Here is a 22,404-nt window from a genome sequence, read left to right on the forward strand (position 1 = left end):
TTTTGGGATACTGTTGCCACCTATTGGGAAGATGTAAAGAAAGATGTGCTTGTTCTGTAGGGTTTATTTAGCATTGTACTTCCATTTCTGTTGTGTCTTTTGTGCTTGATGATACTGCCCTGTAGGAGGGGGAAACAAAGAATTGAAATATTGTGTTATATCAGGGACTAAATACCTTTCAACACGTAAATTTATGTAAATTCTTGTCTGCCTTGTTGTTTACTGTTGCTCAAGCCAGTGGATAGCAGTTTTATTTATTTTAAAGATAACAGTAACTCTGGTCCTTGTCATTATAAATATCCTAAAAGGTCTTGTGTATTTCATATTTTACTTTCACACTGTATTTATATCTGGATCATATGCATTAGTACATACCATATAAATCTTAAGCTAGTTTTGTGATGCCTTAGTATAGAACAGTACTTAGTGACACTAAATTTGTTTTTTCACTGAAGATTAAAAAAGCTCTTGGCAAGTCACAGAAGTTCTGTTAGTCAGAAACCATGATGAAAACTTACCTGTGTGGGCTTGTAATTTGTGGACAATTGAAAGGAGAAATAGATCTTGAAGGACTTTTCCATTCTTGAACAGGAAGTGTCTGGCTGGAATTTTCAGCTTTTTTTTGTGTGTGTGTGTGTTAGTTTGGTGTCAGTAGTGGAGAGATTTTTGGTGCCTGACACTACTGGAGTGCACACATAGAAACATGTTGAGAAATGGGCACTCATGCACAGAGAGGAACGTTATCCTTGTGAAATGTACAGGTATTTAATGAAATCTGTATTACATTATCATGGCAATTCCACTTAAGTCTGTGAAATTGGAAGGAATGGGGACATGCTGGTTTAATGGCTGGTTTAATAGTTCTCCTTTATACAATTTTCTAAAAAACTACTTAAGTTCTCAGTGTCTTGGTAGGATTTGGACAGAGTTTGTAGACAATATGTTTTTATTGGAGGAGAAAGTATGGAATTTGTTAAAAAAATACTGAAAAACTGTAATATAGCTCTAACAGACAGTGATGTGGAGTGCATAATAAATTCCTTAAGCAGAATTCTTAGGTCAGTACCTCTTGGTATGACAGCTCTGTTTAACTACAACACATTTAAGAATTACAGCTTGAAATGAATTTATTAAATGAAAATGTTAGTGCTTTTTAAAAATGCAGTTTTGGAGCATCTGATCTACAAGAATGGTTTTTTAGAAGAATGTTACGAACATTACATGCACCTATTTCTGAGGGTGTAGAGAAGGCTGAACAAAAATTACATGATTTTTGAATAGGTGCTGCCACTGATTGTCCCAAAATAATGTAAGAATGGCTCCTGAATGACAGAATGTGAGTGCTTATTCTTAACTCTCTCAGTGTCAGTTAAACCATTCTTTGCCATTTGGGAGTGTGATGGCTGTTGACACTCTCAGGTAAAACAGCTGGGGAAGGATGGGGCTATCACAGCCTGGTTTATTCTTTTTTGTTTCATTGGGAGAGAGCTAAACCAAGCTTATTAAAAGCAAAATAATCCCTCTTAAATAGTTATGACTAATCTTGTTCGTGCCCAACATTGTTTTAAAAGCCCTGGTGAAGCAGAAGAAAATAATAGAGAATTGAGCTTGGGCCCTTAAGAGTTCGTAAGATTTATTGACCAAGAGGAGTCTGATAGATCACAAGTGTGTACTGCTAGTATGTCAGAATTTGTATTACTGGTTACTGAGTGTGAAGCTGTTATTGATTTAATATTTGATTTGAGGCTTCATTCTTTATGAGTCATGTCCTCTGTTTTATTCTTTTATTCTTCCCTCAGTGTTAGTTTGATACCTTTTTTCTTCTCCTTTTACATTCTGGTGGCAGTAGAATGCTACAGAATGCTTGTGTTACAGAGCATAACCAGAAAATGAAATCCAGGCCTCAACTAAGACACAATCTTATTGTCTGTGTTAGATCTGGTTTGTTTGTTTTAAAGCAGGTGTCACACATGCAGATAAGGACATTAAAAGCCAGATGAACAAAAGAGGTAAACTACTGATTACACAGATTATGGGTAAAGAAGATGCTGTCATGCATGAACATGTATCAGGATTGTACTGCTGGCAGACTGTTCAAGTTTTCATCTTGCCCACTGCTGTGACTTTGCCAAATCTTTTCAATAGAAGTTTGTTCTTTTGTTACACAATTGCTTAGCAATTACTTGGTTGTACAGATCCGCTCCCAAGCCCAGTGTGAGCCATAGCTGCGCAACCAGATCAGAACTGGCAGCTTCACGTGGAGCTCATGCCGTGACATTTGACGAGTGAGGCCTTTGAAGTTTCCTCTGGCTTGGGCTGAGACTCATACAGAGAACAACTACTAATTAACCAAGAGAAGAGGCTTTCTTTCTATCCACATAGTGGTAGGTGAATATTTGCGAGTAAAAGCTTTAAAAAATAAAGAGAAGGTTCCTCTGCTATTTCCTTTCTTCACAGTTGTTTCAGTCTAAGCTGTGTTCACTTCAAAGGGCTTGTTCTGCAGCTGCCTCAGTCCTGACAGGATCTGTAGCTGCCAATTTTAGCAGAAAATCTGACAGTCTAGGGGTTCTGAGGCTTCAGATGGTTATGTTTTGTCTAAATCCCCATGCAAGTGCAAAAAGTCAGCATTAAGGAGTAAAAGAAATTTTGCTTCTTTGGAGGGAGGAGCCTTGCAGGTTTTAGAACATCCAGCAAATTAGGAATGTCTCTTTTAAACTTGTAACTCTACAGCCAGTTGGAACACTTTCTCGTTTTCAGTTCTTGTCATGAGGAAAAGACCTGTATCAGCAGAAAGCGTTGGTAGAAATTGGGATGAATATTTCCCTTGAGAGCAGTAAGAAGTGAATTAAAGACAGTATCATATAAAATCATTGTAGTTTTATTGCTTTTGAGAATTACACTTGTATTTAATACTTCTGTTATGAAGAATTGTGATACTACTCGTAGTGACTGTTTTCTTAAAGATAAATTGGTCACTTGTGTTAGGAGGGATGCTTGTATAACAGGCTAATTATGAGTAATTGGTTCATTTGCAGAATATTACTAGCTAATGTTCTCTCAATCTATTTTGTATGTGTGTGTGTGTTGGTGTCTCTTTCCTGTCCTTTCTTCTTTTCCACCAGCTATTTTCAATTTGATGTGCTTAATAATTAAAGGTGCTGTTGTGTGGTCCTGAAGCCTTGGGGAATCAATTTTGCAAACCAGTAGGTATTGGGTTTTTTTTGCAAGTAGATGCTGCTCAGCTCAGGGGGCTTTCCTTAAACTAAAATAAGAGTGTCTGGGTTTGTTCCGAGATCGCCCTTCAGTCTGTACCAGGTGCCACAAATCTGTAGTTCTTTCACGTTTCGTAAGTCACTTTTAGGACTAATTCTGCCAGCTCAGGTTCCCGGTGTCTGGCGGAGGTCCCGCACTCCCGCTCCCGGCCCGCGCCGGCAGGTGGCGCCATCGCGCCGGGGCTGGGAGCCGGGAGCGGGACCGGGAGCGGCACCGGGAGCGGGGCTGGGAGCCGAGAGCGGGGCTGGGAGCCGGGAGTGGCGCTGGGAGCCGGGAGCGGCGCCGGGAGCGGGGCTGGGAGCCGGGATCGGGGCTGGGAGTCGGGAGCGGCGCCGGGATCGGGGCTGGGAGCCGGGAGGGGGGGTGGGAGGCGGGAGCGGCGCCGGGAGCGGGGCTGGGAGCCGGGATGGGGGCTGGGAGCCGGGACCGGGGCTGGGAGTCGGGATCGGGGCTGGGAGCCGGGATCGGGGCTGGGAGCCGGGATCGGGGCTGGGAGCCGGGATCGGGGCTGGGAGCCGGGATCGGGGCTGGGAGCCGGGATCGGGGCTGGGAGCCGGGATCGGGGCTGGGAGCCGGGATCGGGGCTGGGAGCCGGGATCGGGGCTGGGAGCCGGGATCGGGGCTGGGAGCCGGGATCGGGGCTGGGAGCCGGGATCGGGGCTGGGAGCCGGGATCGGGGCTGGGAGCCGGGATCGGGGCTGGGAGCCGGGATCGGGGCTGGGAGCCGGGATCGGGGCTGGGAGCCGGGATCGGGGCTGGGAGCCGGGATCGGGGCTGGGAGCCGGGATCGGGGCTGGGAGCCGGGATCGGGGCTGGGAGCCGGGATCGGGGCTGGGAGCCGGGATCGGGGCTGGGAGCCGGGATCGGGGCTGGGAGCCGGGATCGGGGCTGGGAGCCGGGATCGGGGCTGGGAGCCGGGATCGGGGCTGGGAGCCGGGATCGGGGCTGGGAGTCGGGATCGGGGCTGGGAGTCGGGAGCGGGGGGCCCCGCCGCGCCCGCCCCGCGCCCTGCTCTGCGGGATCCCCTCGGAATCAGGCAGGCGAGTTCAACTTGGTCCTTGTTCAGTGGAAATTCGACGGGATAATGGGAGGTTTTAATCTTACTTTCCACTTTTCCTACTGGGCGACATCCTGGTAGAGATGCAACGTGCTTCAGTTTCAGAGTAATGTAAAAATAGAAAAAACCCTCAGAATTTAGCAGGTCTCTACTCATCAGAATTAAATTGCCAGTGGGATTAAGAAGCTCTTCTAGGTCCACAAACATCTTCAGATGGGTTTCATAATTTTTCCCATGAAGAACACTGATCAGTTACACACGTACTATATTTTCCTCTAATGTCTTAGAAATTTATTCTGTTTTAGTGTTAAGTTTGGATTTTGTAATCCATGTGCTTTTTAATAGCCTACAAGTAATTAAAGAAGATGGTAGAACCAATACTTGCTGTTAAATATTATTGCTGGATTTCCTAAAGTATTTTGTAAATATATTTGGGATTTCTTTGCTTGCAGAAAGATAGGTCAATATATGCATAGACATATATACACACACTCTACCTGCTAGAGTAAAAGAATTCGTCAAGGTAGTACAACTGAGATTAGTATGAAGACTGTAGAAGGAAAAATTATGTAGAAGGGCACAGTCTCACTGGTATAATGTTGGTATAAAATAAATAAGAATGACTGACAATATCAAAAAGAACTGCCGGTATAAATTGTGTTGGGAAGACTTTAAATACACTGAAGTGCTGTGCTTGGTAATTATAATCCCTGTTTAACAAGGTATTCCAAAAAGTAGCTTTGAGCAATTTATTTTTTGTTCCTTTGAAAGAATTTTTGACCATTCATTTTGATAGATTTTGGGGTTTTTTTGGTAATAAAAAAAAGTTTTGTTTCAAAACTGTAGCTCTTAACTCATATTTTCTTTACTGATTTTTTCCCCTGTGTTCCTCCAAATTTTTGTTTTGTGTGGCATCCTGCATTTTTTCTATGAGAAACCTTCAGTTGTTGATACCAGGTTGTGCTTCTATTATTTCACATTTTCAGTACAACACTGCTTTGTTGAACCTATATATAGTTAGTTATTTCTGTGTATAATTTTAATAGGCAAAGAAACCTCTTGGTCTGTAGAGGTACCATGAAGCACATGCAAGTCAGTGGCACGATTTTATTTGATTCAGCTTTTGAATCAAGTTCAGTACCTTTACATTCTTCACAAGTGACTTAGATACTCCAGTTGACTTGGGCACATATGGTGTCAGGCAGTGGACAGGTGATGTCTAAAAGGCAGATTTAGTATGATTAGATTTAGATTTAGTGTGAGACCTTAAGTATATCTAGTAGATTTTAACATCATCTACATAGATTGAGAGTATCCAGGTATCACAGGATATTTGATCTAGGGGTTTCATTTTGTTTCCCGTTATACATTCCTTTTTATATCTTTCCTGTGTAAAATTCTTATTTTGTTCCATTATTTCTTCTTCTTCTCTCCTCCCTGTATGATCTTTACCTGCTATTATTTTTGCAGTTGAGCAGGCTGCTTTATAATTGCAGTCTCCTGAAGTGCTTGTTATTCTTTCTAGTGCTATTTATATGGAGGTCCTGGCTTGATTTTCTTGCTCTGCTGCCCAGGTGCTAAATAAAAATTAATGTCTATTCCTAGCAGTATTTCTGTAGCTGTGTGCTCTATGTTGCTGCTGAAGAAGACCATGAAAACAGCTATAGTATTTGGCATAAGTCTGACCGGGAAATATTTTCATGTAATTTTGGCATGTTTTCAGCACTGTGAGGTAACATGGGAGTTTCAGTAAAACAGTGTTACTATTATTTGCTTCCTGTCAGAAGTACCAGAACTGCAGCTGATGTTTGTTAGAGTGCCCTTCTTGTGTGATTTCTAGCAGAGTGAAAAAAACAGGGGTGAAGAGAAGCAGGCATCTGGAAACAGTGGCTGTGGGACTCTTAGGTCTCTGGAATTTAGAGGCCAAATTCATATTGGCATTCCTTATGCCCTAGAAATTAATTTGGGCACGTAACTGTTAAATTTCTAAGATTCAAGCAACATTACTGTTTTTTAAAAATATGGTATTAAGCCATATGCAATTGCTTTTAGTCTTTGCCTGTTTCCATATTGTGAAAAAGCTTACACTTGATTTTTTTTGAGTGCCTGAGGGATGACCTTCTGGATGGTCAGAAATTTCTACTTCTGAAAATTCATGTCTTGCCCAAAGCTGTGGAGAGAAAGGGGCAGCCTGTCTTCACAACATATTTATATAATGATGGTTAAAAGGCCATAAACTGATCTCAGTCTACATCTTCCAGTCCTCCCAGTAGGAGGGACCTTTCTCAAGTCAGGCGTTTGCAGGACTGAAACTCTCATCATAGAGCTGTTGCATTTATTACTGAAATGCAAGTCCCTGAGGGCCTGTTGGTGGTTTTGATGAGCTGCAGGATGGTCTGGAAGATTGTGGTGTATCCCTGAACTGCTTGTTTCTGAAGGCTCTGCTACACTCAGAGAAGTGTATGCTGTTATGCTGCACTGTGGGCATACTGAGAGACCTAGTTCTTTAGGAAAGAAGTGAAATGTAAGTTGTGAAAGAAGAGCTGAACTCAAAAAAAAGCATTGCATCATTGCCAGGCATCTCTTTTCTATCCAGCTAGGTCTTTGAATAGACCAGTGCGAATTTCTGATATCATGGGAGCAAGAAAGTCATAGTTGCCTCAAAGGAGGGAAAGAAAACTAGAAGTGATTACAAAAGGCAATACTGATCACATAAAGCACAGGATTTACAGATGGCTTGCTGAGCACTGTTTAATATTACTTTATAAAATGAGATTGTTTTATGTGTTTGGTCAAGAGTATCAGAAATCTATAGAAACAGATGCTGAGTACAACTACCAAAGTGCTCAAGCTACTGCTAAGATTATTTTATAAAATTTGTAGGATGGCAAAATATTATCCCTGTGGTAAGATTGATCTTTCAGAAAAAGATAGTAATACTGCAAACAAAGAATTTACTGCAAAATGGGATTTATTCAGCATTTTTGCAGGCAGAAGACTGATTGCATGAAGCATTTGTTATTGGTAAATATCAGGAGAAACAAATGAGAAATAATGAAACACAGTAAAGTCTTTTGTATCCCCTGAAGTGGAAAAAGAAAAAAAGGATGAAAGCAGGATACGTAGGGAGCTGGAGGGAATATGTGTTCAGGGTTTGGATGTGTTGTATCTTTTGAATCCTAGCAAACTTAATTCATTTGGCTCCAGTTTACTATTTGAAGATTCCTGGGGTGGAAACTGTGGATGTTCAGAATGGTGACAGCCCACCTCTGCTCTGCCAGTTAAATTGGGCTCAAGTTTACATGATATTGAAAAAGAACTGAAAAGGTTGAAAGCCCCTTAGTCATCCGCCTAGAGATCAGAGCTAATTTGGAACATAAAGACAAGCAGGATTTCTCTTTCACAAAATGAACTGGGAGTTGCTACTCTGTGTAAGCAAAGATGTGCTCATATTCTGGTATGCAGCACCAGAATTTATTGCAAACTGAAATTACTGTGTTTTTATGAAAACAGAATATATTTGTGTTTCTTATGGATGCAGGAATTGTTCAAATCAGTGGGCTCCCAAAATATATAGATTGAAACCAGGAGATTGTTTGGGGAATTCCCCTTTCACTTTGTATGTACTACACGAAATTAGAGCACTGCATTACTTGAACAGCATTTTGATGACAGGCAGGAATGAGAATTTAGAAGCAAGTTTGGAGAGGGAGAATGTGTCTTCTTCCCACCACAGCCAAGTGTTGAGACAAGAATAGTTCAGTCCAGTAGGTCCCAAGAGAAGACAAGACCACAATGGAGGCTAGAATCTCCTTTCCTGTAGGGAAGGGAAGAATAATTGTTGAGCATTGATATTCACAGTTGCTTTAGCATAAATTCCATGAATTATATGATAGGCATTTAAAATTTCTCTTCCTCCTGGTTAAAAAAAGTTGCTGAAGTGTAGCTGATGTACAAGTTTATTCCTCTACTAAGGGAATTTAAATCAGAAATTGAAACAATTTAAAATGTTGCACCTTCTTCCTGCCTTCTGTTGCTGGATTTTTAATTTTACAGTGGTATTTTCTGTGTAGTTCTCTCTTGAATTGCCATGTGAAAAACATACAAAAAAAATCAATTCTGGAGGGACCAGACGCAGAGGAAGAGACTGAATAATAATGACAATGTATTGGTATAATTTTAGACACTGATTGAAGGATAAGGAAAAGCTGTGCTAATCTTCCAGATTAATCTTCAACAGATGATAATCTTTAAATTGATGTTATGTTTTCACTCTTTTTATGTTTTGTATCTCAATACTTTAGAAATGTTCCTTACATTGTTGGGTTTTCAGCAGTCAGTAATAAATGACAGACACTTGGATTCGTACAGCTTCAGACTATGGAAAGGTACTTGGTAGAGGTGGGTTAACTCTTGTACTTACCCTGCAAAAAGTTTGAATTCACATTTAACATCAGGAATCTGGGTGCCCTAAAGTTAACCATTACTGAAAGTGGGTTTTGCTGTCCTGGGACACTGAATGTTCTTTAGCCAAAGGTGGGTGTGTTTATCCTGCTTAGGAAAGCCGAAGTGGCTGTCAGAGCAGGCACTGAGATGCATCTCCCCGGCCCCGCAGCTGTTCCCAGGCGCTCCGCTCGCTGTCGCGCTTGCACTCCGCTGGCGTGGCAGGGGATGGGGATCCACTGCGAGGAGAGAGCAGATGGTCTGTGTGCTCCTCGCTGAGGGCACTTGGCACCGAGGGGCAGGGGTGGTCTGTGCCTGGGCTGTCCTGCTGAGCGGTGCTTCTTGCCTTGCAGTTTGCCCAGAGCCCATCTGGGCTCCCAGGGACAGGAGGGAGGCTGGGGCTGCTTGCTGCCAGGGCTTTCCCCGTGGCTGCCTTCCTGGAGCTGCAGTCCGGGACCACTGCTCTGCTGGCAGAAGCTTTCCAAAACTGGAGCCAAATCTGCCTTGCAGATGATCCTTTTGAATTTCCTCCCAAGCAGTGCAGCGCTCTGAAGGATAGGAATGGTTAGATCTTCTAATGGTTAGATCTCATGCAATCAGAAAGATTACCTAAGTGTAAACTGTGTCAAAGGAGTAGATATGAATATGATTTTCCTCTCGTTCCACAGTAGTTTTTTAAACTTGACAGGTGGAGTAATGCATATAATATTACAGTTGTATTAAATAATTTGAGTGAGATAAAAATCAGAAAGGGTTACTTGTGTGCCTAGGTGATTCCTGGTCCTGTGTCATCTGCAAGTGAGACATGTTACCATAGACATTCTCTAAAATTTCAGTAGTATTTTTGTGTTTGAAATAGTAGGACCAAACTTACAGCTCTGAATAGTTAACAATTTATAACTCTTTCTAGTTTGGGAGAATATAGTGAACCCTGTAGTTACTCCTAGGTTTATCTCAATTTAACTGTAACATAATATTTAAGCTTCACAGTTCCCCACTGGCTAGTATTTTTTTTTCTGTTGGTTACTTAAGAGTCTGAACCATGACTTCCTGCTAGAATTAAATAGGAATGAAGACTTCTTGCTGTAGGTCTAAATTTTAACTGGGGAATTGGAGCAGAACAGCCACTAAGTGAAACTGCTCTAAATCTCAGCCATAGAGGACGTAACCTCTGTTCCTCAGCTGTCAAATAGAGTGCCCTAGTTCCTTTTTCCTTTGTGTGTGGTTTCCCTCTGAAACAGTTTTTACTAACAGGTACTTTATTACAAAATATTCTGAGCTGACTTCTATCTTATTAGATGCTTAGGAGCTTTTACAAATGTCTCCATAAAAATATATGGCATATCTGTAAAATGGATAAATCTGCACTCTGCTGTAATGTTTTAAAACTGGAAACTGCGTGTGCACACAAAAAATGTGGTTAGATAGAAAACTGTCCTTAAATCAGAATATTTCTATGTGGTTTGCAAATCTAATGGCACTACTGAAAAATATTAGGCTGTTTATTAATCTGTGGATTTTTAAAGTAATTTAGCAAGGATGAGAGAAAATATTAACTAGCTGTGGCAAGAAGACTTCTAATGCCGTAGATTCAAAGATGGCTTACATCAGTGTCACTCTAAATATTTTATAGTAATAACTATTGTATTTATGTGATGTGTCTGTTCAGTTACTAACGAGCAGCTGCGTCATGAAAACAGTTGTCATTCTTGGGGATGCTTCCAGCAACACTGGAAGCTGTGGAAAGGTCACAGATGAGGACACATTTCCAGTTGGTGGTGGAGTGTGGGAGAAAAAAATGTAGTTTTTTTATGTAGTTGTACATATTCTACAAACAGAGGGATTCTGTTCTGGTCACAAAATTCTTATTATATTGCACTATTGAGGTTTTGTGCAAACATAATTATTTCTCTAACACTATGGGAGAGTATGCAGGAGCCAGTTGGTAATTCTGTGCTGTATTATGACTGTTCTTAAATTCAGATAATAGTAAATATAAAACATTTTAAATTACAGTACAGTTCTTAAAAGATTATCATTATCACCGCATTGAATTTTGTGTACATTTATGTGAGTTTTATGGATAAAAATAATAGATGCAAGAGATGTCTTAGGATAATACTGATTAGTAGTTTGATGTGGTATTTATGGTAGTGCATCACCCAGGAGGTACTTAGTTGAGTTTTTAGATAGCCTAGGTAATTGTTTCTAACTGGTTTCTGACTGTTTCTTTCTGCTTTCTCTGGATGTAAAATGAAGTCCTTTACGAGACACATTGAGACTGGAAAGAAGTAGTGGGGGGAGGAGAAGCTCATTTTACATCTTGGTAATTATATCATAAAATGCAGCTATGGAAGAGACCTAATTGCTATGTGGCTGTTGCCTGTATCTTGCTGTGAGTGTAAGAGAAAGCTGTAGAAATTGTGGCTGATACAGATATCATTGGGAGGGAGATCCCACCTACTGAGGAAATCCAACCATCTTTAGTGTGCCAAATGAATATGCAACCTGCACATGGTAACAAACTGAAGTCTCAGTAAAACTAGGGTAATGTAAATTGAAACAGGGAATAATTAATGTATTAATACATTTTATGCCTATACATTTTATGCCTATACATTTTATGTGCTCATCTAGTAATCAGATTATTTTGTTAAATGTAAGTAGAATTGTAAAAAGAATAATTATATAGTAAAGCTAACTTTACCAGAAATTTGAAAAGAAATAAAATTGCTGAAATGAAGTAGAGCAAATTACAGATTATTTATTTTCACCTGTCCTTGTAAAATAGAAGAGTAATTTTTAGGTATGCTACTTACATACTGAATTGAAAAAAGTTAATAGGAGAGGAGGGAATCAGGAAATCAATATAATCAGAAATAACAGCAATATGCATGTTAGTCATCTACTCAAGTCAAAAAACATAATGTGCTTCTGATTGTAAAACCCAAAATTAAGGCAAATTTCCATAACCATAATAAAAGACAAAAAGATTAATTATTACTGTCGAGGCAAATGGATATTGAATGTAGCCCATCCCCAGAGAAAGTAAAACAAAATCGTTTTGGGAGTTGAATTCTATGAAAAAGTAATTTTCTTAGCTTGTAAAGCCTTTTTCTTTTTGCTCACGTTTTTGATACTGCTTAAGAAAATGACACCATTAAAGGTAATTAATTTTAGCAAGGGTTATTTCAATAGCCCATTCTGCTGAACTGGATCAAACTGTCTCCAGCATGGTCCTGCCTGGAAGCTTTACAAAGTCGGGGCCAGGTTCAGGTTATCTTGGAGTAAAACTTCAGTCCAGTAATGCTACTTCTGAACCTCATTTAGTGAGTGAAGTAGTTAATATCTTTGTTGCCAAAAGTTTAGCGTGTATTTATTTCTTTGAATGCTTAGTCCTGTATGCTCATTTAATTTTGTGTCATTTAATCAGCTCAGGCTGATTGAATGGCTGTGTGTATTACGTTTGGTGGGTAAGGAGGTAAGTTCTCCTGAGAGGTTCTTCCTATCTGGAGCAGAAAAAGGTAACTTTGTCCTGTCGAAAATATCAGGAGCACATTTCCTTTGCATTAATACAAGGAAAAGCAAACCTTTAAGACCAAATCTACATAAAAAATTTAGCCCTAAGCTTAAATATTCTTGAAAAAATAGATTTAAACTAGAATCTTAGGGGAGAGTGTTTGGAAATGGCTCAAACCTTTGTATATACGTCATCTGTCCTGTAGGTTATAAATTAACTTGGTAACAGACTGTGTGCTGATCTTAAGAAATACTGGATTAAAGTGACCAGAAGTATTTTTTTCTGTGACAGGAAGATTTGGACCAATGTTAATCCATAGTGGAAATGCAGTAAATAACACAGTTCTCATTTAGTTTAGTTGTGTCCTTCTTAGTCTGTGTGAAACAGCAGTGATTACTTTTCTTTCAAAAAGTTTCCACACAAGGCCTTCTGTTCCTCAAGCATTGCTATTTTTAAAAATTCGTTTTATCTTTCATCCACATAATATGCAGATTAAAAGGAAGAAATTTAGTCAGACATCTAAAAACAAACAAACCAACCCCCTGAAAACTCCCACTTCAATTGCTAGTTTTCAGAATTTAGTAAAAGTTACCATTTTTTTCATTTGCTGTTGTGAAATGCCAGGATTCTCGTCTGGTACAGTATCCAGCACCTTAGTCAAAGAACTATTGTTATAGAGCAGATAAGATTAAAAAAAAAGTCATTGGGTTTGATGAAAACCTGCATGAACATTGAAGGGAAAAAAGCCAAAGTTACCATAGCAACCACCACTGCTTTAGAAAATAGCTGAGTAAAAAGAGCAGAAATGTAACAGAAAATATGAGGGCCATTTCATAAAGCATTAAAAATAAAAATGAAATTTAAGGCAAATATGATTACTGCTCAGCTTTTATCTTAAAAATCCCTGATAAGCAGCAGCTTGTCTTTATTTAAAAACAGGACTGCTGTTGATAAAGTTTCAGTGTTTAGTCCCCATTAGACCCTATTAAGGAGATACTTTTGTGAATTTGGTTAAAAATGATTGAAAGTTTTATGAGTTTTTGTTTGTTGGGGTTTTTTTCTTACCTTTTTTTTTTTTTTTCCCTGCAAATGGTTTTCTGAGCAACTGCAGTCTTAATCTGTGCAGAAGAGTGGGCTGTGAAAATGTCCTTTATGGCATAAACATGACCAAAAGTCCTACAAATAAATGTGATCCCACAGTGGCCCTACGGTGAGTTCTTCATGATCACATAACACTGGACAGGAGTGGCAAAGGCACCTTTAAATTCCATGGACATAAAAATTTCAGGAAACAACTACATTTATAAGTTTAGGGGTGTGAGCTGCCCGTTCATAGCACCTTTACTTAAAATAACAGGTACAGTCTGTCACCTGTTATTATTCCATTTCTTTGTATCTGAACCTATATTCTGATATCAGTGATTGATTTAAAAACTGTGCTTTCATACTTCTTTTGTCCTTACTGTCTTTTTCAATGGAGTCAGCATTCTGCAGTGCACTGGTATTGGGTAAGAATCTGTTGTTTTGCCTGTATATTGCTTCATAGTTGTGCAGGATTAGATTTTATGTGTGTGAGTATCAAACATACATGGGATAAAATGGCAAGCATCTTTTCTTTCCTAATTCCTATGTAGCAGTTGTCTTAAATTTGATCTTAGTTCTCATAGAGCAAAATAGCCCATGTTGGAACCTTAACCAAATAAGAAAACTATGAAAAAAATCACTTTGATATTCTGTCCTGAAAAACTGCTTCATATGAGAATTGAAACAATCTAAAAGTTTGAGTACAAAAAGGGAAACAACAAACACTTTATCCTTTCTTTATAATACAGTCTGATTCAATTCTTGCCTTCTCTTCAAGGGCCTGTGTTGTTGTGTGCTTGGCTGCAGCACAGTTATCCTCTCCCATTGTTAGAAGATGATTCTGTGTGTAGTAGGAGATGATACTTAACTGTCCTAGACAGAGCTGTAGCCTGGGGCTATGTGTGCGTGTCAGAGCAGTTGTTACTGGCATCTGTTTCTTTTGGAAAAAATGACATTGTTTCTGAGCAAACAGATTTTGGTTATTTTATAAACCACTGTGAAACAAAATTATTTCCATCTCTTCTGGTCTCATATGGAAGTTTATAGAAGGGTAAAAAGTCCTGTGTCATTCCCCAAAGTCTTCCTGTGCATCCAAATGAAATATTTGTGATGAGTTCCGTATTGTAAAGTGGATACAGCGTTTTTTCTCCTCTGCTGTTGTCAGAGTTAAAAGTACTCTGTACTGTATGGAAGTGAGAACTGAAACTGATTAAGTTGAAATAATGAAATAATGAATTTTGTAAGAAAGAAAGGTGGTGTGAATTTCTGTAAATGCTTAAGATCCCTTCTCTGCAAAATTCAAATGGAAGATCTAGAGGCACTTTGGCACTGGTCTCTTATTTAGTTGCCTCATCTGAAAATGTCCTGTAGTGCTTCTATAGCATGAGCATTCTGCTCCAGATCGAATGTAACAGGCTTCTTATCCAGTATATGAGTTCTTCCCTAGGGATAACTAGGAAGTGGATGCATTCTGGACAAGATTAGTTTAGTGTTTCAATACAAGCTTTCCGTGGCATATTTAATTCTTGTCTAACTAAGTTGGGGTTTGACCTAATGAACTTTTCCAGTGTGACTGGACTTCATGTAGTAGTTTTGTGCTGGGGCAGTGAATTATAAAGCAGCCAGGTAATGAGCACAAACAGTGGTGGAACAACCTGGAGCCAGGACAGAGGCAGTGGAGGTGTTGTTCTGCTGCAGCTGGACTATGTCACAAGTGGTTGCTGCTGCCAGATGAGCCCTCATTCCTGCAGGCAGAACCCATTGCACCCTGTGCCTGCCTCTGCCAGGGGTTTGATTCAAAAGTCCTGCAGAAATCTTCAAAATCTCAGTGTGTGGCCTTGTTACCACCTAACAATCTGTTCAGACTCTGGAGTTTATGTATCGTGTGCTCTGACAAGGTGCTGTTGACATGTACCTTGACATTTATTCGAAACTCATAAACACCACTTTATGAGACAGTTTTCTGTGACATCTCTGTTAAGTTCCTGCAGAACTTAATACAAGCAAAATAGGTATTGTGGTCTTGCATTTTTTGTGCTGTGTTTTTATAGATGTGTGGAAACTTAGCAGTGTAGTGCTATCAGTGGGTTGTGGAGGCTTGAAACATTATATTGTGAGAAAATGCTGTCTGTCACTACTGTCATGAGGTAGGAACACAATGGACTGACCTCTGACTATTTTTGTAAATTAAACTAAACCCCACTAGGTGGTGCAAGTAAATAAACCACCTTGCAAAATATTTCTCTCCAGATTAATAAACTTGGGGAAAGGGTGTCTTTCACTAAATTAAAATATATTATTTGTTTGTTTGGGTTTTTTCATTTGTGGTTTTGTAAAATAGTTATTAAAATTTAATATTTAATGCTGTCTTAGCTTGGTCTTCTCCACATAACAGCCTTCCTATGAGCTGACTCAGGCATTTCCTGACTTGGCATCTGCTTGGAGTACTCCCTCTCAGAATCTGTCCTGTTGCAGTTTATCCTATGCAGTTTATCCTATGTTTTACTTTGGGTTTGCTTACCTTTATAGCTCTACTATGTACATACAGTCAAAACTATTTGTTTGTTCAAAGAAAAGATTTCAAACCGAAAGTTACAGTAAGATACTGTCAATTTGCAGTGGAGTGAATAAGGTTCCAGTAGAAAATAATTTTGACACACCATGTATGTGGTTAGTCTGTAAGGGTTAATGTGTATGTCAGAGAGATCACTAGTTCTATTATGTTTTATTTAGAAATAAACAAGCAAACAGAAAACTACAAAAGAAAACTCCAGACCTTCATTGTACTTTTCCATTGTACTCCTGAGGTGACTATAATATAACCTTTCCAGTTTGTGTTGTGCTTGGCTATGCCATTGTCTTAAATTCAGTCTATACAACCTTTCAATATCCTCTGCTCTCCACTGAAAACCCCTCTTGTGCAGCGGTGGTTTTACTGAAGATGCAGTGGCCCATACATGGTCGACATATTTTTATAGCCATAAGATCAGTAGCAGAAGTTTTTGAATAACAAGAAAGCGCACGTTCTTGAGATAAGTGGAAGACCCCAGGAATTTCTACCTGTGGAGAGCCATCAGCATTCTCATTTTCTTGTCAGTAATGGTATTTTACCAGAGTTTATGTGGCTTCCCTGTAGACTGCAGGCTGGCAGCTCTTCTGGGAAGGCAGCGGCGCTGCAGTGCTGCCCAGGGCTGAGCAGAGCTGTACTGAGAGCAGGAGCTGCAGCGAGCGCCGTTAGCTGCTCGGCAGTCAGCCCGACAGAGCCGCGCTGCTCCTGCTGCTGGCTCCCCTCCGTGCCCGTGTGCCAGGCCTGGCTCACTCCCTGAGCATCCCCAAGTACTGCACTAGCACCTTGCAGTCCAGGATTCTGTAATAAGACAGTAAATGTGGTCACTGAGAAGCTCTCTAGTGAAGGTTCGGTGCATTACTGTGCAGTATATTTACTGAAATGGAAATTTTTCATTTCAGGGAGACTTAGGTATTCATCAGTTGGGATGGGTATGTTTGCAGCAGTCATCAGAGTGTTAACAAATGCGGCAGAAGCAGGGTTTTGGGTAGGTGTTTTGATTGGGGGTTTTTGTGTTTTTTTTTTTCTGGGTTTGTTTTTCTAGGAAATAAGACATTAAAGTATAAAAAACTTATGCCCGTGAAATCTCAGTTGACCAGCAGTCATTAAGAATATATACACTAACCACAAACAGTCAGCACATACTCTGAATTTTGCAATAAGATTCTGTTGTACTGTATAGCCTCTACAGAGTACACATAGAAAAATTGCAACAGAGATATTAGTCTTAAAATGCAGAAAGAAAATATTTTTTCCCTTCGTTTCCTTGGGCAGAGGACCAGCATTCTCAATTGCCATCATGCACTTTTGGCTATTACTAACTCCAAAGCCAGAGAAGAACTATATGGTGATGCAAGTAGAAGGGCCTCATGGTATGTCTGTTAAAATACTTTGATATTCCTGCTGTACAAAAATACAGTGCCAATGATTTTGGTTACTTACAATGTAGTAGTGTGTGGGAGTCCCACTCATGTGTGAGGATTCACTGTAGCTGAGCAATGAACATTTACAAGAAATACACACATATTACACCATTGTGTTCCCATTCTAGCAGTTTTGGTGTCAGGTACATTGAACATTCATGAAAATATGAGAGAAAATGGATGATTTAAAAAGGAAGTTTGTTTTCCACAAAACATATACAACATGAAGTTAAAAGGCACAAGACAGAATCTAAACTCTTTACTAGACTTCATATATTTGATAATGTAGCATGCAGTATTCTTTAGAATGAAATCTTTTGGCTCTCGATTGCTTTGTGCTTCTCTTAATTTGGAGGCTTTTTCCTTAAGCATATTACTGTGTAATTGGAATTGTTCCATTGTTTCTCTAACTGTTACTTATTCCATCTGAAGGTGTCAGAAGAGAAATCTGGCTTCATTATCTCTTCTAAATGAACTTTTCATTTTTGCCTTAGTTTCAAAGCTGCCTTTTATGCCTACGTGTCCACACACACAGCCACACACACATACATACATGTTTGGGATTGTGAAAGACCTTGCAAAAGCACTGGAGAGCTTGTTCTTTTATATAAGGTGCACCAAGAGGCTGAAATTCTAAAAACTGAGTGACAGATGGGCATTGTGATCTTTTCTGCTTTACACAGCCTCTTGGTGCTGGTATCTGCTGATAATGTACACTTAACGTTCAGATTTACTGATGCAATGTTCCATAGATTATAAACATTTGCAGAAAATGACTAATAAATAATGGAAGAACCTACCGTAAGAATGAGATAAAGACTGAGATTAGGTTAAAAATACTAGGTTTCCAATCTTAATTGAAGTAATACATCATTTTTGTGTAAACCCTTGCATTTGTTTAAAAAGAAATAACATGGAACAATTCTCTGACAAAAGAGTGAACTTGGTTTTTTTGTCTGTTTTATTTTTGAAAGTAAAGTCAGGTGAACTCATTTGTTGTATATACTCCACTGTCATAAGACATTCTTAGAAAGTGATGGTCAGCTTAAGTTTGGGCGTGACTGAATACTGAAGCTTTAATTTAAGAAGTTTAAAATAACTTTTTCAAAATAACATTTTCAAAAATAACTGTTTAATATTAGTCTTTGTTAGACATTTTTGTTAGTGTAATAATTCTACTAACATGTTTTTACTGTCAGCTAGGTCCAACCCGTATAGGTGTTGTTGAAAAATGTGCTAATTAATTTTTTAGGAACTTACATTTCATAGAAGTAGCTTTTGCTTTATTGCATTATAAAGAAGGTCTTTGATGATTGCTTAAACATTGCTTGGCATTTACCATGCTGCAGAATTGAAATGTAAATAATAGCAAATTTTGTAAATAAGCTTTTCTCTATTAAAACGGTTTTATCTCTTTACTCTTGCAGTAAGACAAATAAATCTGTACAGAGAATTTAAGGTAACTGAGAAGAAAGAAAGGGAAGGGACATGTCTGTAGCCCTCAGAGCTGTTTGTGTTCCTGCTCTAGCCTTGTCCCTGGGAGGCTGCAGAGGGAAAGGGTGCTGATAGCCTGTGGCACGCTCTGAGCTACTGCATCTGTCCCTTCCCAGCAAGAGGCAGGTGAGGTAATCTGGACCTGGCAGGTGGCTGAGATGCCAGATTTTGTGTCAAGTATTTGGATTAGAAACCAGCTGTGAATATTAGAAGATAGGCTGGAGAAGCCTATCACTTGGCTTTGCAGCTAGGAATAGCTTGCAAATCCAGATATATGTCTTGTGTAGACACAGCTGTCAGATACTGGAGTTAGTATAACACTGAACTGAACACAAGGACATAAAGTCTCTCTTTCTGTCCCTCAGGCCTCAGACCTAGTGGCTTGCCTGGATAGGCAGGGGAGTTCCCAAGTTCGTGTGCTTGTTGGGAGGCTGGCAAGTGGCATGCCATGTGCTTGACCCAGGATAAGTATGATTTGCTGCTTCTGCTTTTGTTCATGGGACCAGTTGCATGGGCTTAAAGGCTATACAGTTTGTAAAGTCACTGAACTTCATACAGAACACTCTGATTAGTATACAGTAGCCTGTGGTGGACAGGAGACAAGTCCTTTTTGGTTCTAATACTTTGAAATAAGTGAGGACAAAAAGGCAGAGCATAAAATACTAATATGAAGAAAAAGGATGACTGCTTTAAGGAATCAAACATTAATAGATTCTTTGTTCAGCATCAGCAGATTCAGTAACTTGCAGTACCTTGGCCTCAGAGAATATGTCTAAGTGTTTGTAGTTGAACTGGAGGTTTCATCTGCCATTAACAAGAACAAACAAACCAGAATGCAGACAAAAGTAGTGCACAAGTCATCTATAAATAGAAGAAAATCATGGTCCCAGAGATAAGACTGATAAAAAGCTTAAGAGCTACATACATTCTGTGCAACTTTCTATGAAGCAAAGCCTTTCTAAAGTGGTTAGCAATATATTGTTACATGGGTACGTGCAGTGACAGGAGAATAAAGCATTTACTGCTGGCTGACTGGAATGCTACTCCATTCTGTCTGCTGTGGCTGCTCTTAGGACCCTTAGAGTTGGCTACAGAGAAGAACAGCACTGGTGAAAAAGGGGAAAACAGTTGATTAAATTTTGTACTGTAGTGTTCTGCAATTACTGGTGTATCTCAGTTGTCTGCATTATGGAAATGTGTTACTGATCATGTTGTAGCAAAAAAGATCAAAAACAACATCTAGTATTCAGGAGAGACATGACTGCACAGTAAACCATTTCTCAAAAGCCCAGAACTGTAATTTTTATGATTAATTTTCTCAGCACCTAGGGTATAGCATGTTTCAAGAAAATCTGGGTCTGTTACTGGTACCAGTATATGCTCTTACACACCCACAGGTAGAAGTACAGTTGGTGCCTTCCCTTGTAACATCCCATCCATAGGGGCTGGGATCTGGCAGGTGGATCAGCAGCCCTGCTGTAAAGGACCTGGAGGTGGTGATGGGCACCAGTGCCATCACCGTCAATGAGACTAGCTGCCTGCTGAGCTACACGAGGAGTCTGATCAGCAGATCGAGAAATACTCATTTCTCTTTGATGCTGCTGAAACCCTACCTGAAACACAGTGTCTGGCATTTTGCCTTCCCCTTCAATAAAGAATTTGAGAGGGGTTGCCAAGATGGCCAGGGCCCAAGGCACACATCCTTTGTGAGAGGTGGCTGAGAGATTTGGGCTTGCTTGCCCTTAAAAAACAGAAATGTACTAGCAGGCTGCAGCTGTTAGGAATGCAGTCACAGAGGTGGTTGAGGTAAACTCTTCTTGCAGTAGCATGAGGCATTAGCTGTAGGTTGTGGCTTGGGAGGTTTGGGTTGTGCATGAGGAGAAATGTTTGCAAAGATGGGTGAGTTAGCACAGAGAGGTTGTGGAGGTTGTGAAGATTCAGCTGGCAAAGCCGTGGCTGACCTGACCTGACACTGGGAGGCTGAACCAGATGGTCTCTGAAAGTACCTTAGAAAGAAGATTTCTGAAATTCTGTATGGTTACCTCCCTTGATGGACTGGAGTAAAGGGTCCAAAACAAAATAGGAAGCTTGAAATGAAGGGAGTAAGGTAAGAGGTTTGAGGATGATTTTGGGCAGAGAACAGGCAGAGAACACTGCTGCTTTGAGAGATTTGTGTACTGAACTAAGCAGTCTCATAAATATAGAAATTATAGCTGGATAGTACATTACATGACTCATGAACTGAAAAAATAGAAATATATACTGTAGGTGTAGAAATATTGGGACTTAAAATATGTGTATTATGGGGTTTTTAGAAGGTGCTTGTTGAAAAGTGTAACAATGCAAACCAATATAGATACATTGTTTAGTTTGAATATGTGCAGGAGGGAACAGTAGTGTTCACACAAAATGAACTTTGCTATAAAGACTAATTGTGGCCACTAAATAATGCAACTGCTATCCTGGCACATTCCCAGGTTAATTCTTTGATTTAAAAACATCTTCCTACTAATTTTCCTGACTTGCAGTGCACAGGCAGGTTGTGTTGAATTGGTCTGCATAAAGATCAGGCACTGTGGATAAACTTTCAGTTGTGAAAAATAAACAAGCACGCTTTATCCAGCTGAAAGTATAATTCCAACACGTACTGGTAGCAGTATTTAAACTGCATGTGTGATGTGGTGGCATGGTAGGATTTGGACTTCCTTCTTTGAGATTCCTGTGAAATTCAGTCATGGGTTTCCAGACACAGAGCGATAAGCTGTGTGGTTTTTAACCACTCTTGGAAACATTTCCCATGCAATTAGGAGGGAATGGATTCAAGTGGCAAATTTGCAGCTTTGATTCTTAGCGACAACACATATGCACTACACACTGGATCAAATGTCAGTTTGTGGGTAAACGCTCAGTGAGGTGGGCAGTGTTCTCTTTAGACTGGTTCAAAGCATCAGTAGAAGCTCCTCTGATATTGCTGGACTTGTCTTTATAAATGTGCCCCAAGTGTGGGAAATGTGACACTTGTACTCTTTTTTTTTTCCCCCCTACAAAACCTGCCTGCTGTGGGAATGAATTAGCATTAAGCAATGAGCACCTGCTTTTAGCTGTGGACTCAAATGGTGATTTTAAATGATAGAGGAGAGACTTAGTGGGTCTTTTTATCTCCAACTTTTGATTAGCATTTTGTGCTTCAGCAGCATCATCATGTGGAAGTTTTAAATTAATTCAAAAGAGATTTTCTAATTTACCTAAAATGTGGAATAGTTGAGATAACAAAATGAAGCCCTATAGGTCATGTGGTTTCCAGTAGCAGGAAAGTCAGTTCTGCTTACTTAAGCTAATATTCTTTTTAATTCCTTCCCTGTGTCTTGCCTCAGAATAAAAATAGGAGCAGGCAGAACAGAGAATCCCTTCAGCAACACTTTTTGACAAAAGTCATTGCCTAGAAGAGAGGAGAGAGACAATACTGGTCAACCTGTGTTGGAACACACTATAGATTTCTGTTACCTCTTTTTAGGATCTTATGATGACAAAGAATATGTGGCTT

At 39.8% G+C, this 22,404-nt stretch overlaps 1 protein-coding gene across 2 annotated transcripts in view; it reads left to right on the forward strand.

Moving 5' to 3' along the window:
- Positions 1-22,404, forward strand: part of PIGK (phosphatidylinositol glycan anchor biosynthesis class K) — a 64,428-nt gene that overhangs the window by 13,775 nt on the left and 28,249 nt on the right. Inside the window, exon 10 of one of the 2 annotated variants that reach the window (XM_088060643.1) lies at positions 2,196-2,441. The exons of the other annotated variant lie outside the window; for it this stretch is intronic. Within the exon in view, the coding sequence (XP_087916769.1) occupies positions 2,196-2,289 (94 nt within the window). The 3' untranslated portion in view covers positions 2,290-2,441. Of the gene's footprint in view, positions 1-2,195; positions 2,442-22,404 lie in introns of those variants that run through there. 2 annotated transcript variants of the gene reach the window in all.

The sequence above is a fragment of the Pseudopodoces humilis genome, chromosome 10 (genome assembly GCF_049639895.1).
Source record: "Pseudopodoces humilis isolate 2021_Gansu_Grassland_sample_001 chromosome 10, ASM4963989v1, whole genome shotgun sequence".
Lineage (NCBI taxonomy): Eukaryota > Metazoa > Chordata > Aves > Passeriformes > Paridae > Pseudopodoces > Pseudopodoces humilis.